Source organism: Oncorhynchus tshawytscha, linkage group LG22, assembly GCF_018296145.1.
Source record: "Oncorhynchus tshawytscha isolate Ot180627B linkage group LG22, Otsh_v2.0, whole genome shotgun sequence".
Classification (NCBI taxonomy): Eukaryota; Metazoa; Chordata; class Actinopteri; order Salmoniformes; family Salmonidae; genus Oncorhynchus; species Oncorhynchus tshawytscha.
The window spans coordinates 12988917-13008293 of record NC_056450.1 but is presented as its reverse complement, the minus strand read 5'-3'; the positions used below and the strand labels follow the sequence as shown (position 1 = coordinate 13008293).

At 44.5% G+C, this 19377-nt stretch overlaps 1 protein-coding gene across 1 annotated transcript in view; it reads left to right on the top strand.

Annotated features, from left to right (window-relative positions):
* LOC112221520 (plexin-A2-like) overlaps positions 1–19377 on the top strand; it is a 314405-nt gene that overhangs the window by 232975 nt on the left and 62053 nt on the right. The window contains exon 13 of the mRNA XM_042303787.1: positions 15689–15840. Within this exon, the coding sequence (XP_042159721.1) occupies positions 15689–15840 (152 nt within the window). The remainder of the gene's footprint in view (positions 1–15688; positions 15841–19377) is intronic.

Genomic DNA, 19377 nt, shown 5'->3' with positions numbered 1-19377 from the left:
AGCAGGTGACTCTCTGGTCACCCTCAAAACCAATACTTCCTTTGGCCGCCTCTCCTTCTAGTTCTGCTGCCAATGACTGGAATGAACTACAAAAATCTCTGAAACTGGAAACAACAATAAACAGCAAATGAAACGTGTAGCAAATGCAGTGCTCCCAGGCAACTACACAAAAACAAGATCCCACAAAACCCAGTGTGGAAATGGCTGCCTAAATATGATCCCCAATCAGAGACACTGATAAACAGCTGCCTCTGATTGGGAACCATACCAGGCCAACATAGAAATAAATGCACTAGATCACCAACCCTAGTCACACCCCGACCTAACCAAAATAGAGAATAAAAAGGCTCTCTATGGTCAGGGCATGACAATAAAAAAGCCATCACCTACAGAGAGATGAACCTGGAGAAGAGTCTCCTAAGCAAACTGGTCCTGGGGCTCTGTTCACCAACACAAGCAGATCCCCAGGACAGCAACACAATTTGACCCAACCAAATCATGAGAAAAACAAAAAGATAATTACTTGACACATTGGAAAGAATTAACAAAAAAACTCAGCAAATTAGAATGCTATTTGGCCCTAAACAGAGAATACACAGTTGCAGAATACCTGACCACTTTGACTGAGCCAAAGCTTTGACTATGTACAGACTCAGTGAGCATAGCCTTGCTATTGAGAGAGGCCGCAGTAGGCAGACCTGGCTCTCAAGAGAAGACAGGCTATGTGCACACTGCCCACAAAATGAGATGGAAACTGAGCTGCACTTCCTAAACTCCTTCCAAATGTATGACCATATTAGAGACACATATTTCCCTCAGACCCACAAAGCATTGGAAAACAATTTTAATTTTGATAAACTCCCATATCTATTGGGCGAATTACCACCAGTGAAGAACACCATTGTAAATACAATCTATATTGTACTTGTGTACATCGTTACAAAACTGTATATAGACATAACATGACATTTGAAATGTCTCTAATCCTTAGTAACTTTTGTGTAATGTTTACTGTTCATTTTTCATAGTTTATTTTGACTTTTGTTTGTCTATTTCACTTTGCTTTGTTAATGTAAACACGTTTCCCAATAAAGCCCCTTTTATTGAATTGAGAGAATGGAAAGTAAAGTTGAGAGGTGAGGTGGGAGGAAGAGAAATTAAGTCAGAGGAAGAAGAGGATGCCAAGTAGATGAAAGGGGAGGAGAGTAAGAGGAGAGGAGAGCCCCTGTGGGGTGTCAGAGCTCAGCCCTGTTATACAGCACAGCTGCCACTGGGAGCCCGTACTGCATTGATTTGTACTTTTCACTTTTCACTGGAGTTGGGGACACACACACATACACACACACACACACAGACACACACACACACACACACACACACACACACACACACACACAGACACACACACACACACACACACACACACAGTACAGCTCCAGAGGCAAAAACACCAACTATAGCAAGCAACATTTGGCACTTGTTGAGCTTATATTTATTACCCCTCCCGGTGTACTCTGCATTCATTTGTTCTTATCTCTCTTCCCCCAACCCCTTTCCTCTCCCAATAATGAGAATTTCTTCAAAAAGACCACACTCTTTCCCTCATGGGCTGAATTTATGAATACATTTTGTTTTGATTGTATGCAACAAAGCCCCAATCATGATCTGATTTGTGTACATACATCGATACTAGCCTATGTGCCTACCAGAAGAAGCTCCTTGTGAATAATTTATATTTCTATTAAGTACCGTGCCTGAGCCCCCCTCTCCCGGCACAGTATTAATATTGAGCAGATAAAAGCCTCCTCTAACAGTAGAGGGAACAGCATCAAATGAAGCTGGGGATTAGAGGACTTGAAAGGCATCATGGGAAGGAGGAACTCTCTCTGGGCTGGACTGTATGGCTCCTATATACGCTGGAGAGAATAGAGATACTACTGCTTCCTGTAATGGCTGGATACGCTATAGTACTGCAGCTGTCGTCTTAACACACCTGATCCGTAGAAGAGAGGTATACAGTACTGTAGCTGTCGTCTTAACACACCTGATCCGTAGAAGAGAGGTATACAGTACTGTAGCTGTCGTCTTAACACACCTGATCCGTAGAAGAGAGGTATACAGTACTGTAGCTGTCGATTCTTAACACACCTGATCCGTAGAAGAGAGGTATACAGTACTGTAGCTGTCGTCTTAACACACCTGATCCGTAGAAGAGAGGTATACAGTACTGTAGCTGTCGTCTTAACACACCTGATCCGTAGAAGAGAGGTATACAGTACTGTAGCTGTCGTCTTAACACACCTGATCCGTAGAAGAGAGGTATACAGTACTGTAGCTGTCGTCTTAACACACCTGATCCGTAGAAGAGAGGTATACAGTACTGTAGCTGTCGTCTTAACACACCTGATCAGTAGAAGAGAGGTATACAGTACTGTAGCTGTCGTCTTAACACACCTGATCCGTAGAAGAGAGGTATACAGTACTGTAGCTGTCGTCTTAACACACATGATCAGTAGAAGAGAGGTATACAGTACTGTAGCTGTCGTCTTAACACACCTGATCAGTAGAAGAGAGGTATACAGTACTGTAGCTGTCGTCTTAACACACCTGATCAGTAGAAGAGAGGTATACAGTACTGTAGCTGTCGTCTTAACACACATGATCAGTAGAAGAGAGGTATACAGTACTGTAGCTGTCGTCTTAACACACATGATCAGTAGAAGAGAGGTATACAGTACTGCAGCTAATCTCTAGTTCAAGATCATTAGTAAAAAATCATCATTGCATAACAATGTGAAATGTAAAGGCTTCATGTAAAGGCAGTATACAGTATAGAGCAGTGGCCTGTTGTACCACCAGAGGGAGGGTGGGACTGACTGTCACCCAGTAAACAGTAGACTACAGCAAACATAGTCCTTCTCTTCTCTCTCTAACCTGGCCCTGAAATAACCCGTGTTCCAATGGTTCATTTAGATCCAGCCAATGGCAGGCACGACAAATCGTTGTTCAATCCAACCGAGGCATCTATAGGCAAACAAACACACACACACACACAAGCACTGATATGGAAGCACACACACACACACACACAGTGTTCTGGACAGGGGGTAGAGAGGCCTGGAATGAAAACACTGCCGGATAAGTCACGGTGCCCTCATGGAGGCTGTGGTGCCCCCCTCCCCACCACACAGCAGTACACCTCCCAGGTGTGTGTGTTTGTCTCCCTTCCTTTCTTCATTCCTCTCCTCTGCTTCCAGTATTTCTCTCCTGTCCCCTTCATCCCCGTCTGTATCTCTCGGCAGGCTACAAGACATTTAAGAGCCTATAAAGTATTTCATGTGTAGTTTGTTCACGGGGAAAGAAGAAGTGATAAGTGGGTTTTTATAAAGCACATTAACCGCTAGTCACAATGAAATTTGACATGCCTGAACTACCCTCAAAGACCCCAAAGACAGCTCTGAGGTCTGGGTGCAAGATGTGCCGTTTAAAAGACCGGGAGTGGATCTACCCACAGCGATCCAGATGCTACACACGCTCATATTGATAGCAGCTTCAGAGGCAACAGTTCTAACATGCTTTCACTTTGACTTTTTTTAGTATTTTTTAAACTCTGGCGTCTTAGTTGAAATGTAATCAGAAACAGCTGTTATCTGAGGAAGGGGAAAGCCCGGAGAGAAAGAGAGAGAGAGCACTAGTGGTGCCTACATTAAGGCCTGTTCACATGAAGAGTACACTGTGATGTCTGCCATTATAATATGGTACAACACAGCTCAAAGCCTTCCTCTCTCTCGTCTCTCTGTCTGCCAGTAGAATGTAGAATGCCATTCAGTTTCAGACTTTCTTTTCTACCCCCCAAGCTAGCTCAGGTTGCTTTTCCACAGCCTCTATTGAGTTTAGCATAGACGAGATGATCATCACTTGCCCCACCATTACCTCAGCTAAATATATAAACATGGCGCTTAGCAATGCAAGGCTGTTCATACTGGCCATTCCTCGTCTTCTGCTCTGTCTCTTCTCTCCTCTCTCTTTGGGTCTCTAGCACTGTTAGGGTATTGTGTTGGCCATCCCCCTCATCTCTCTAATTGGCATCCTCTTCTTCCTCTGACTTAATTTCTCTTCCTCCCACCTCACCTCTCAGCTTTACTTTCCATTCTCTCTCTCTCTCTCTCTTTCTCTCTCTCTTTCTCTCTCTCTTTCTCTCTCTCTCTCTCTCTCTGTCTCTCTCTCTGTCTCCTCTCTCTCTCTCTCTCTCTCTCTCTCTCTCTCTGTCTCTCTCTGTCTCTGTCTCTCTCTCTCTCTCTCTGTCTCTCTCTCTCTCTCTCTCTGTCTCTGTCTCTGTCTCTGTCTCTCTCTCTCTCTCTCTGTGTGTCTCTCTCTCTCTCTCGCTCTCTCTCTCTCTCTCTCTAATGTATGGCCTTCATTGGCATGGGAGACATATGTTTACATTGCCAAAGCAAGTGAAGTGGATAATAAAACTATAGTGAAATAGGCAATAAAAATGTACAGTAAACATTACAGTTCCAAAAGAATAAACACATTTCAAATGTCATTATGTGTCTATACAAAGTGTTGTAACGATGTGCAAATAGTTAAAGTACAAAAGGGAAAATAAATAAATGTAAATATGGGTTGTATTTACAATGGTGTTTGTCCTTCACTGGTTGCCTTTTTCTTGTGGCAACAGGTCACAAATCTTGCCGCTGTGATGGCACACTGTGGTATTTCACCTAGTAGATATGGGAGTTCAAATTGGATTTGTTTTCATATTCTTTATGAGTCTGTGTAATCTGAGGGAAATATGTGTCTCTAATATGGTCATACATTTGTCAGGAGATTAGGAATTGCAGCTCAATTTCCACCTCATTTTGTGGGCAGTGTGCACATAGCCTGTCTTCTCTTGAGAGCCAGGTCTGCCTACTGTGGCCTTTCTCAATAGCAAGACTATGCTCACTGAGTCTGTACATAGTCAAGGATTTCCTTAATCTTGGGTCAGTCACAGTGGTCAGGTACTCTGCCAGTATGGTTCACTAGTACTATTGGAGTATCATGTTGGCCATTCCCCTCCTCTCTCTTCTCTCTCTCCTCTCTGGTTCAGTGTCTTCTCTACTGGTTGTTGATAATCTACTAAAGAGAGTTCTCTTTTTCTCTAAAGTTCTCTTATTAACAGATTAGACTAGAAAGAATGTAGGTCAATCACAACCCCTTTCTACACTTCTTATCATGAGGGATTATCATGTCATCAGAACGTTACTTCCTGTTGAACGCGGAATGAGGCAGCGCTTGGTTTGTTGGTTTGGAAAGTCTGAAAAAAGTGTGATTACTACCTAGCACTTAAAGCTCTGGCCGAAGAGTAGGGTTGATCGGAGCGTTCTGACCCTAACAGCTGTAGTCAAGCACCCAAGCTAACTGGCTCATGTTGGCTAGCTTGCTAGCTACTTCCAGACACAAATGAGAGAACAGCTCACTCTGACAATTTTACTCGCCCTAGCAGAGCTGGTTAGGGTGGTTTTATGTTATCCAGAGTGTTGGTGACTGCATCTGTGCTACTAGCAACCCAGACTTTCAACTCCCTCCAAAGATATTCTATGGGTTGAGATCTGGAGACTGGCTAGGCCACTCCAGGACCTTGAAATGCTTCTTACGAAGCCACTCCTTCGTTGCCCGGGCGGTGTGTTTGGGATCATTGTCATGATGAAAGACCCAGCCACATTTCATCTTCAATGCCCTTGCTGATGGAAGGAGGTTTTCACTCAAAATCTCACGATACACCCCATTCATTCTTTCCTTTACACGGATCAGTCGTCCTGGTCCCTTTGCAGAAAAACAGCCCCAAAGCATGATGTTTTAGAAATTTACAGGCCTCTCTCATCTTTTTAAGTGGGAGAACTTGCACAATTGGTGGCTGACTAAATACTTTTTTGCCCCACTGTACATGGATGGACGCTTCTTCCTCTCTGTCACAGACGCCATGCTTTCCCTTAGTTTGAAGATGTAATCCAGAGACAGGTGTTTTATACAACAGCCGTCTGTGTGTTCTCTTTTCAACTCTGTCTGCATATTTGCAATCAAACACCAGAATGTTCTCCATGTCCTTAGCTATCGTACTCTAATTCCACTGATTTCAAAACTCGGTCCTCCAGAAAGTGGAGAGCAACACTTATGCAGTTCTACTACGTGATTTCTTTCAAAAAAGCTGTGTTAGAAAGAATTGGCTACACATACTGACCAGCTCATATTATAGACAGAAGCATGCTACATGGCAGACCAATCTAAACTCATCTCTCGGCATGTCCAGCCCACACATTATCTGAGCCAATCATGGCTAGCGTAAAGGTTTGCTCCCTATTTCTGTGGCTATACTAACTAGGCTCTTACTTTAACAATTTTATTTGTATTTACAGATGGAATACAAGTTTGTTATTAAGGCATATAAAAGTTCACATATTCCAGAAGACGTTTCTGCCAAAAAAAGGTTTACGTTCAAATGGCTCTCCTCTGAAGTAGTGACGCGCAACACATGCCTCTTTTCCTGATACGAGTCACATACAGTGGCAAGACAAAGTATGTGAACCCTTTGTAATTACCTGGATTTCTGCATAAATTGGTTGTAAAATTGGATCTGATCTTCATCTAAGTCACAACAATAGACAAACACAGTGTGCTTAAACTAATAACACACAAATTACTGTATTTTTCTATATTGAATACATCATTTAAACATTCACAGTGTAGGTTGGAGAAAGTATGTGAGTCCCTAGGCCAAAACCTAATTGGAGTCAGGAATCAGCTAACCTGGAGTCCAATCAATGAGAGGAGTTTGGAGAAGTTGTTTAGAGCTGCCTTGCCCTATAAAAAACACTCACAAAATGTGAGTTTGCTATTCACAAGAAGCATTGGCTGATGTGAACCATGTCTCGAATAAAAGAGATCTCACAAGACCTGAGATTAAGAATTGTTGACTTGCATAAAGCTGGAAAGGGTTACAAAACTACACACGGTAAGACAAATTGTCTATAAATGGAGAAAGTTCAGCACTGTTGCTACTCTGCATAGGAGTGGCCGTCCTGCAAAGATGACTGGAAGAGCACAATGCAGAATGCTCAATCTACGATACGTAAAACCCTAAACTAGAATGGTGTTCATGCGTGGACACCACGGATGAAGCCACTGCTGTCCAAAAAAAAACATTGCTGCACGCCTGAAGTTTGATAAGATAACCTGGATGTAGTGCTGGCAAAATATTCTGTGGACAGATGAAACTAAGTTGTTTGGAAGGAACACACAACACTATGTGTGGAGAAAAAAATGCACAGCACAGCAACATCCAAACCTCATCACAACTGTAAAGTATGGTGGAGGGAGCATCATGGTTCGGGGCTGCTTTGTTGCCTCAGGACCTGAACAGCTTGCTATTATCAACGGAAAAACAAATTCTCAAGTTTATCAAGACATTTTGCAGGAGAATGTAAGGCTATCTGTCCACCATTTGAAGCTCAACAGAAGTTGGGTGATGCAACAGGACAACAACACAAAACACAGAAGTAAATCAACAACAGAATGGATTGAACAGAAGAAAATATGCGTTCTGGAGGTGCCCAGTCAGAGTCCTGACCTTCTGGAGGTGCCCAGTCAGAGTCCTGACCTTCTGGAGTGGCCCAGTCAGAGTCCTGACCTTCTGGAGTGGCCCAGTCAGAGTCCTGACCTTCTGGAGGTGCCCAGTCAGAGTCCTGACCTTCTGGAGTGGCCCAGTCAGAGTCCTGCCCATCTGGAGTGGCCCAGTCAGAGTCCTGACCTTCTGGAGTGGCCCAGTCAGAGTCCTGACCTTCTGGAGGTGCCCAGTCAGAGTCCTGCCCTCAACCTGATTAAGATGCTGTGGCATGACCTCAAGAGAGCGGTTCAAACCAGACATTCCAAGAAAATGTAAAGAGGAATGGTCCAAAACTTGTCCTGACCTGACCAGTCTGATCCGTAACTACAGAAAATGTTAAGTTGAGGTTATTGCTGGCAAAGGAGGGTCAACCAGATATTAAATCCAAGGGTTTACATACTTTTCCCACTCTGCACTGTCAATGTTTACATTGTGTGTTCAATAAAGACATGAAAATGTATAATTGTTTGTGTTTTATTAGTTTAAGCAGACTGTGTTTGTCTATTGTTGTGACTTAGATGAAGATCAGATCAAAATTTATGTCACATTTATGCAGAAATCCAGGTAATTCCAAAGGGTTCGCCTACTTTTTCTTGCCACTGTATATTCAGAGCCATATCCCAGTAATGCTAAGAAAAGATGTCTAGTCTTATTGAAGTATTGTGGCTGCAGGTTCATCTGCCTCATCTAAAGCCTATTCTTTTGGGTTGTTTCTATAGGCCACCAAGTGCTAACAGTCAGTATCTAAATAATGTGTGTGAAATGCTTGATAGTGTATGTGATGTAAACAGAGAGGTCTACTTTCTTGGGGACCTGAATATTGACTGGTTTTCATCAAGCTGTCCGCTCAAGAGATGGTTCAGGTTATTAATCAACCTACCAGGGTGTTCACAAACACTACAGGAACAAGATCATCCACATGTATTGATCACATTTTTACTAATACTGCAGAACTTTGTTCTAAAGCTGTATCCGTACCCATTGGATGCAGTGATCACAATATAGTGGCTATATCCAGGAGAACTAAGGTTCCAAAAGCTGCACCTAAAGTAGTGTATCATTCAAAAGATTTAGCTGTGACTCTTATGTGGATGATGTTTAAAATAATTGTTAGTTTGATGTGATTAACAAGGAGCATCCAGACGCTCCACTTGATGCATTTCTGAAATTGCTTCTTCCAATTATTGATAAACATGCACCTGTTAATTAAGAAACTGACTGTTAGAACTGTTAAGGCTCCATGGATTGGTGAGTAATTGAACAACTGTATTGTTGAAGGTGATGGGGCAAAAGGAGTGTGTCACGTATAAATGATTGGAGTCAGACGCAGGAACATGTAATAAGGGGTTTTAATACTCCACCCAAAAATACAACATGCCATGAAAGAATACGGGGACGAAGCCCAAAACAAACACATATACAAAAACACAGGGTTGTAAACCCAAACAAAAGAGCGAGCTTAAACCTCTAATAAATACATGGGATGAGACCCGTAATAACAAATACACGGGACGAGACCCGTAATAACAAGTGCACAACAATACACGGGACGGGACCCGTAATAACAAGTGCACAACAATACACGGGACGGGACCCGTAATAACAAGTGCACAACAATACACGGGACGGGACCCGTAATAACAAGTGCACAACAATACACGGGACGGGACCCGTAATAACAAGTGCACAACAATACACGGGACGGGACCTGTAATAACAAGTGCACAACAATACACGGGACGGGACCCGTAATAACAAGTGCACAACAATACATGGGGACGTGACCCGTAATAACAAGTGCACAACAATACACGGGACGGGACCCGTAATAACAAGTGCACAACAATACACGGACGGGACGGACCCATGGGACGTAATAACAAGTGCACAACAATACACGGGACGGGACCCGTAATAACAAGTGCACAACAATACACGGGACGGGACCTGTAATAACAAGTGCACAACAATACACGGGACGGGACCCGTAATAACAAGTGCACAACAATACATGGGGGTGACCCGTAATAACAAGTACACAACAATACACGGGACGGGACCCGTAATAACAAGTGCACATCAATACACGGGACGAGACACGTAATAACAAGTACACAACAATACACGGGACGTGACCCGTAATAACAAGTACACAACAATACACGGGACGGGACCCGTAATAACAAATACACGAGACGGGACCCGTAATAACGAACACACAATACACTCAGCACAAAAACCAACTCCACAAAGCACAGGTACTCACAAGACCAACAGACATGGGAACAATAACCGACAAAACAATCGTGAACAGAGGACACATATATATAATTACTAATCAGGGGGAATGGGAACCAGGTGTGCATAATGAAACAGTTCAGTGACCCCTAGAGGCCGGTGACGTAGGCCTCCGGAGCTGGTGCACGGAATGAGCAGCAGTACCGGGGGAATCCGTGACAGAGTGGCTAATCTGACTGGTTGACTTACTGCAAATTGAGAAATTATGTGACTAAACTCAAGAAAAAGAAGAAGAAACTGTATTATGAAGCCAAGATCAATGATATAAAGAATGATGGAAAAAACATGTTGGAGTACTTTAAAATTATGGGCAGAAAGACAAATTCAACTCCATCTTTAATCGAATCAGATGGCTTATTCGACAAAAAAACAGTGGGAAAGCTTAAGCAGGAAATGCCAACAACAAACAGTGAGCCATCGTATTCATGCATAAAAAACGAATAATGAAAGAAAAGCATTGTACTCTGGGTTCTCTGGGTTCGCGCCCAGGCTCTGTTGCAACCGGCCGCGACCGGGAGGTCCGTGGAGTGACGCACAACTGGCCTAGCGTCGTCCGGTTTAGGGAGGGTTTGGCCGGTAGGGATATGCTTGTCTCATCGCGCACCAGCGACTCCTGTGGTGGGCCGGGCACAGTGCACGCTAACCGAGGTCGCCAGGTGCACGGTGTTTCCTCCGACACATTGGTGCAGCTGGCTTCCGGGTTGGATGCGCTCTGTGTTAAGAAGCAGCGCGGCTTGGTTAGGTTGTGTATCGGAGGACGCATGACTTTCGACCTTTCTCTCTCCCGAGCCCGTATGGGAGTTGTAGCGATGAGACAAGATAGTAGCTACTAACAATTGTATACCACGAAATTGGGGAGAAAAAGGGGGTAAAAAAATATTATAATAATAATTTTATAACGTTAGTGTGGCACAGGTGGAAACAATTATTGTTATCGATCAACAATGACAAACATTCTGGCATTAACAACTTAGATGGAAGGCTACTGAGGATGGTAGCTGACTCTATGGTCACTCCTACCTATCATATAGACGAAGGGGTTTGTCCTCAGGCCGGGAGGGAAGCCAATGTCATTCCGCTACCCAAGAGTGGTAAAGCGGCTTTAACTGGTTCAAACAGCCAACCAATCAGCTTGCTGCCCGCTCTTAGCAAACTGTTGGAAAATGTTTTTGATCAAATACGATGCTATTTCTCTGTAAACAAATTAACAAGAGACTTTCAGCACGCTTATAGAGCTCATGCTCATAACATTGATCAGAAGTATAATGTCGACATTATTGATGCTGTAGATGACTATTGTAGTTGGAAATGGCATATTTTTTATGGAATGTCTACATAGGTGTACAGAGGCCCATTATCAGCAACCATCACTCCTGTGTTCCAATGGCACGTTGTGTTAGCTAATCCAAGTTTATTATTTTAAAAGGGCTAATTGATCATTAGAAAGCCATTTTGCAATTATGTTAGCACAGCTGAAAACTGTTGTTCTGATTAAAGAAGCAATACAACTGTCCTTTAGACTAGTTGAGTATCTGGAGCATCAGCATTTGTCAGTTCGATTACAGGCTCAAAATGGGCAGAAACAAAACTCGTCAGTGTATTCTTGTTCTGAGAAATGAAGGCTATTCCATGCGAGAAAATGCCAAGAAACTGAAGATCTGGTACAACGCTGTGTACTACTCTCTTCACAGAACAGGCTCTAACCATAATAGAAGGAGGAGTGGGAGGCCCCGGTGCACAACTGAGCAAGAGAACAAGTACATTAAAGTGTCTAGTTTGAGAAACAGAGAAACAAGTCCTCAACTGGCAGCTTCATTAAATAGTACCCACAAAACACCAGTCTCAATGTCAACAGGGAAGAGGCGACTCTGGGATGCTGGCCTTCTAGGCAGAGATGCCAAGAAAAAGCCACATCTCAGACTGACCAATACAAAGAAAAGATGGGCAAAATATCACAGACACTGGACAGAGGAACTCTGCCTAGAAGGCAGGTTGTATTTCTGATCAATTTGATGTTATTCTAATGGACAAAAAAAATGATTTTCTTTCAAAAACAAGGACATGTCTAAGTGACCCCAAACTTTTGAATGGTATTGTAAATACTATCCATGCCAGTCTCTCTTGGCTAAGAGTTGAGGAGAGACTGACTGCATCACTTCTTTTTTATAAGAAACATTAATGTGTTGAAAATTCTAAATGGTTTGCATAGTCAACTTATGCACAGCTCTGACACACAAACTTACCCCACCAGACATGCCACCATGGGTCTTTTCACAGTCCCCAAACCCTGAACAAATTCAAGAAAGCGTACAGTATTATATAGAACCATTATTGCATGGAACTCCCTTCCATCTCAGATTGCTCAACTGAACAGCAAACCTGGTTTCAAACAACAGATAAAGCAACACCTCGTGGCACAATGCCTCTCCCCTATTCAACCTAGATATTTTCTGGGAATGTATTGATATGTAGGCTATGTGTGCCATTTGAAATTGTATGTAGTTCTATACTTGAGCTGTTCTGTATACAGTCCTGTTTCATGTTCTGTGTGGACCTCAGGAAGCGTAGCTGCGGCTTTTGCAACAGCTAATTGGGATCCTAGTAAAATTACAAAAACAATACAAAAAAAGTATTCTCATTCCCTTTACACTTCTTCTCACCCCACTGTCCCTTCTCACCCCCCTCTACACGTCTCCTTCTCACCCCATTTACACGTCTCCTTCTCACCCCATTTACACGTCTCCTTCTCACCCCATTTACACGTCTCCTTCTCACCCCATTTACACGTCTCCTTCTCACCCCATTTACACTTCTCCTTCTCACCCCATTTACACTTCTCCTTCTCACCCCATTTACACTTCTCCTTCTCACCCCATTTACACTTCTCCTTCTCACCCCCTCTACACGTCTCCTTCTCACCCCATTTACACGTCTCCTTCTCACCCCATTTACACTTCTCCTTCTCACCCCCTCTACACGTCTCCTTCTCACCCTCCTCTACACGTCTCCTTCTCACCCCATTTACACTTCTCCTTCTCACCCCATTTACACTTCTCCTTCTCACCCCCTCTACACTTCTTCTCACCCCTCTGTACCCTTCTCACCTCCCTCTACACTTCTCCTTCTCACCCCCTCACCCCCCTACACTTCTCCTTTTCACCCCATTTACACTTCTCCTTTTCACCCCCTGTACCCTTCTACCTTCTCACCCCCTGTATCCTTCTCCTTCTCACCCCCTGTACCCTTCTACCTTCTCACCCCCTGTACCCTTCTCCTTCTCACTCCCTGTACCCTTCTCCTTCTCACCCCCTGTACCCTTCTCCTTCTCACCCCCTCTACACTTCTCCATCTTTTCCTTTCATTCAGTCATCTCACCCCCCTTCCTGTTCTTCTCCTTTCTCATCCTTCCCAATCCCAAATCCAGTGGCATGTGTTAGGAAATGGCCATTTGTACCCCCCCCAACCGGCCCACCCTTCACATCCCTGGAGCTGTATCTAGGGGAGAGGAAGTGGGCATGTGTGAGCTGGCTGGCTGTTTTCTTGAAATTACCATCCATTGACACAGTGTGACAAAGCCGTGCGGGCAGCAGAGCTCCTCTTAAAAGGATTACACAGGGAGCGTGGAGCTGGGGAGGGGGGGGGCGGGGTCTGTCGGCAGCAGGAGGTGCGTGCATGCCCAATGAGCAATCCTCTCTTGCCTGGCTAGGGCTGAGAGAGTAGAGAGTCAGTGTTTAGTGTTAAGACAAACAGGCGGGCGGGCGGCGGGCGCCTGAAGTGGAGTAGTATGTCACTTAGACTGAGAGGAGACGAGAGAGGAGAGGAGGATGTAGCATAAGTGGAAAGCTGCTCGCTCGCTCACACACACACAAACACACACTGAGACACACACACACACAGCATTCCTGCTGATGAGCCAGATCCCAGTCTGTCTTTGTTCATTAGGAGTTGATTAGCGTGTCACCATGTAACCACGGGTTTGGAATTGGTTCTTGGGGACTTCTGTGGGCGTCGTCCAATTGTTCATCTGCCACGGAGATAGAGCCAGGGTCAGACACGGAGCGTCTCTGCTCTCCAAGTCTTTGAGGGGGAGTCTTTGATAACTTTGATGTCGTGCCACACAAAGGGATATTTATACTCATCTGAATACTCAAGCCTCTTTCTGCCAATGGCAGCTCAGTGATATGGGCTTCATGAATGGATTCAAGTTATTCAAGTTGTATCCCATGTCCGGCCTGTCATCAGCAGAGTTATACTGCAGCTTCTGGCTAGGAGAGCGTCTCACACGCTTTCACTAGAGATACTGCACCGACCATTACATCATCTATCATGCTGTGCTTCCCCTATGGCTGCCACACCTTCCAGAGTGGCACACAGAACAATTATTCTACTCATCTCTCTCTCTCTCTCTCTCTCTCTCTCCCCTCTCTCTGGGGCATTAAACCTCCCCCATTCCTTATGTAACTATCCCTAAGTTGTTTGGGATTGTTCCAGCCTTGGTCTGACATGGATATATTTAGCCAGGCCTCCTTCTCTCTCCACTGTGTTTCCGCCTGTACCCTGCATGCCCAAGTAGCACTAAAACATTGATGTATTCAGACCCTCAGGCAGTGCAGTGACACACTTACGTTACATCCAGAGCAATTAATGTCCACAAAATCTAGATTACAATGCAGACGTCCCACTGGGTTAGTACAACGCACAAGTGGGCACCCACAGACGCAGGAAGGTAGAGAGAGAGACCCACCGCTCGCCACTCTCACGTGGCAAGGGTGAATGCGGACCAGAAAGCGGGCACCGGATTATAATGCTGGACACTTTTGTTGGTTTTACTTCCACATGCGTGCCCAGTACAGGCATATTGATTGTTTACATAGAGGCTGTGACTTCACACATGGAGATGGTATTGTGTGTGTGTACGTGTGTGTGTGTGTGTCCCCTCCTCCTGCTTCTCTCTTCTCTTCCCTCTCCTTTTCTCTCCTCCTCCTCACACACACAGACACACACACACACACTCTCCTCACCTCTGGACAGCAGCCAGCTCCTAGCCACTGAGGGGCTGTGCAGCACAGAAGGCAGCATGCCACCCAGAGCCAAGGTCATGCTGGGCAGCCATATTGTATTTTATTACAAGGTGGGCTGCACTGAGCACTAATATGGTCTCTTGTTAGATTGATCACCCATGGCAACAGCAGCAGCAGATCAGGGGACTAGGCAGGTATCCGGAATGTTAATTCACCCTCCAGGTTTTTGTGTTTGGCCAAATTATTTGAATTGGCTTCATTAATACATAACATATATACAGTGTACAGTATATACAGTATATTAGAAGATGTTGCTGGTAGTTGAGGGTTATGTTTGTGTGTTGTGTTATGTGAAGTGAACGATGACATCATCCTTCTAGGAGTAATGATGCCGGTTCCATTAGTCCCCTCTGTCAGGTGGGCTCTGGTGTGATGACATCATGCCTGTTTTCTTAAACGGGTGGTTGGGGTCAGAGGTTGAAAAAGCTTTTAATTTCTGCTCAGAACCCCTATGACCAGCTACATACAGTAAGGAGGGTCTCTCGCAATATCCATCTTACGAGATAGAAAGCCTAGAGATACACAATACCATATTATGATCGTCATTGTCAAAACCTTTAGATTGTCAGGGAATACCACGTTACTATGGAATGCCATGGTGTAAAGTATGACGTATGTTTCTCCCTTAACCTCTGACCTCTCTCCCCTTTGACCTCTGCAGGTGACCCCAGTAGCTGGCCCTCCAGAGGGGGGTACCAGGGTGACCATCCATGGCATGAACCTGGGCCTGGCGTTCAGTGAGATGGTGGACAACGTGGAGGTGGCTGGAGTCAAGTGTTCCCCTGTGGAGGAAGGCTACATCATCGCAGAACAGTAAGTCAACACACAGGTCACACACACATGAACCTAGCCTTAACCCTAACCTTGGATTTCAATTATTATATATTTTTTTAAACTGTAGAAATTCCTAGCCAATTAATCAATGACAGTGTTAGGTGAATGGAACATGTTTCCACAGAACAGTAATGGAATAATGGCAGAAGATGCCTTGAAATAGAGTGAACAAAAAGGAGAAACCCTATATTATCTTCACAACAAATGATCTCAGTTCCCAGTTCTTTCTCCATTTTAAGACTATCCAACAACAGCCATGCAGTCACTAAGTCTGCAGATTTCAGACCACTGAGAGGTGGGTAAAAGCACAGTAAAAGTAAATGAACATCACATAGGCCTAATTGTGTTCACTGTCAAGCCTTGGAGCTGTATGCAACGGTATGAGACTGGACCATCTAACACAAGCTGGCAGCTCACACACACACACACACACACACACACACACACACACACAGAGAGAGGCACGTACGCACACACACACCCACACCCACAGAGACACACACACACTCAGAGACAGGCACACGCACGCACACACACGCAAACAAAGGCAAATACACAGAGACACTCACAGACACACACACAGACAAGCATGCACACTCTCTCTCTCTCTCTCTCACACACACACACACACCAGAGAGACTACTCTCTTAATTATGACTGGAGCAAGGCCATCAGTCTCGGCCTGTTGTCTTCTCATACAGGAAGATAACCCACACCTCACACAAACACACACATACACACACAGACATACACAACCCGTCAGTCCCAGAACCTCTGTGTGTGTTTACCTTTGTTTAATTGTTTTAATTGCCTGGTGCAGCAGAGAGCACATTAAGCCTGTCCCATCTCCCTTCACTAATTGTCCGTGGCCCATGTTTCATAATTGGCTTCCTGCTGCCTCCCACAGATAGACTAGACAGTTGAGTCAGAACGGCTGAGTCAGGAGAGCAGTGCATTGTGGATACCCCTGCCCTCACCTAGATGGGTACATAGACCCTCCCTGTCACAGCAGTACTGTAACAGTGCTCTCTGTCTTCACAGAGACAGACAAGTGTATGTGTCCTGTACACCTCTCAGGTGAATGACCCCTGACCCTCCCTGTCAGCACACAGCAGCACTCTACCATCCTGACCCTGAGTGGAATGGAGTGGTGGCTTATGGGTGCCCTCACCTTGACAGGTGACGATTGACTCAAATGGAACCCTCTCTGCCAGCACACAGCATCACTCTACCATCCTGACCCTGACTGGAGAGGAGTGCAGAGCAAAAGGAGGATATGCAGGCAGACTGAAAAAGCGCCCTGTCACTCTTTCTTCCTCCATTTGAATGAAAGGACAATGACTTGGAGTCAGCGGGGTAGAAGACAGATTTGTGACTTTCGTGTTGGAGCTGAGGCCTGCGGAGGCAAAGGTAGCCTGGCACACCACAGAACAGAGTAGAACAGACTCCTCTGTGGAGTGAAGTCCTTAACCTTAATTCCTCTGCTGGCCTTCTTCTGCCCTCCCTCTGAACCCCGAGGAGCACTGCAGCACGGTCCTGCTGCGGTGTTGACTACTATACACACCCACATCAGGTATACCTCAGCACCGATACTGAGGCAAATCAGAGAACTTTCAAATGAGTTCATTTGACACTTTGCTGTGCATGTATTCTCCTCTAAACATCCAGGAGGGAAGTATTTTGGCCATTGCTATTAAGGCAGAGGCTTTTGAAATAGTCTTTGGTAGCTAGGCTGGGGGATAGTTGGTGTTGTGTGGGGTAAAGTTATATTTTAGCACCGTAAGTGTTTGGGGAGGTCTGGCTGTGTGTATGGGTGTGTGTATAATTGAAATGCACTGCATGTCACACTGGCTGTAGGGGACCATTTGTCAGCAGTGCACCGATCTGACAGCAGTTTAATCCGATTGGGACACTGCTGGAGTGAATTCATTTATTTTGCCGTGTAAAACGTGTCAGAGGGGGAAATTAGAAACCTGGCCGAGGTCCCCAGCAGCAGTATTACTGTGACTAAGAAGGGGTAGGGTTGTGGGTGGTGTTGGCGTAGTGGTCTGGATCCCTGACTTAGCAGAAGTTAGCACACATTGTCAACCTGTTGGTTCTCTGCCCTGTTAGTCTTGCCTTGGTCGGACTAGTGTGGTTTGCACCACAAGCTGTACTCCAGTCAACAGATTATTTATTTATTTATTTAGTCTCCTTTTCATTTTTTTACTATTGGCCATCCCACCACCCCCCGGTCTTCGGAGGACAAAAGTAACACTGTTTAACATTTTTGGTTTGTAACATATACGTGTTATATACGGTGCCTTCCGGAAGTATTCATACCCGTTGATTGTTCCACGTTTTGTCAGGATACAGCCTGTATTCAAAATGGAATAAAGCTTTTCTCACCCATCTACACACAATAATACCCCATAATGACAAAGTGAAAACCTGTTTTTAGATATGAGCAAATGTTATGAAAATGAAATACAGATATCTAATTTAAGTAAGTATTCACACCCCTGAGTCAATACTTTGTAGAAGCACCTTTGCCAGCAATTACAGCTGTGAGTCTTCCTGGGTAAGTCTGTAAGAGCTTTCCACACCTGGATTGTGTAACATTTGCCCACTATTCTGCCAAATTGGTTATTGATCATTGCTAGACAACCATTTTCAGGTCTTGCCATACATTTTCAAGTAGATTTAAGTCCAAACTGTAACTTTGCCACTCAGGAACATTCACTGTCCTCTTGGTAAGCAACCCCAGTCTAGACTTGGCCTTGTGTTTTAGGTTATTGTCCTGCTGAAAGGTAATTTAATCTCCCAGTGTTTGGTGGAAATCAGACTGCACCAGGTTCCAGAGGAATTTGCCTGTGCTTAGCTCCCTTCCTTTTCTTATCCTGAAAAACTCCCCAGTCCTTAACGATTACAAGCATAACCATAACATGATGCAGCCACCACTATGCTTGAAAATATGGAGTAGTAATCAGTAATGTGTTGTATTGGATTTGCCCCAAACATAACACTTTGTATTCAGGACAAAAAGTGAATTGCTTTTCCACATTTTTTGCAGAGAGCAAAACGGGATGTTTTAGAATATGTTTATTCTGTACAGGCTTCCTTCTTTTCACTCTGTCAGTTAGACTGGTATTGTGAAGTAACTACAACACGCCGTAATGGCCGCGGCGCGATCTTAGAGGCCCCCCTCTTGGGCGCAAAGACACAATTTTGCTGTTATCAAGCTAGTTTCCTGCATTTCTACAGATTTTGTCATGGTGCTGAGAGAAAATGTTCAGCTTTAAAGCTCATTTCCTACAATTGTTATAAAAATATAATATAATATAAAAATGGTTTGTTTTTTATTAAACCCAAATTACGGCGTAACGTGTAAAGGCACGGGGGCGAAGACCAAATAAACATGGAACAAAACACAGGGTAGAAACCGAGAACAAAAGAGCGTGCAGTACCTCGAATAAATAACACACGCGCACAGTGATTAACACACGGGACGAGCCCCGTAATCATCTGCGCTATCCA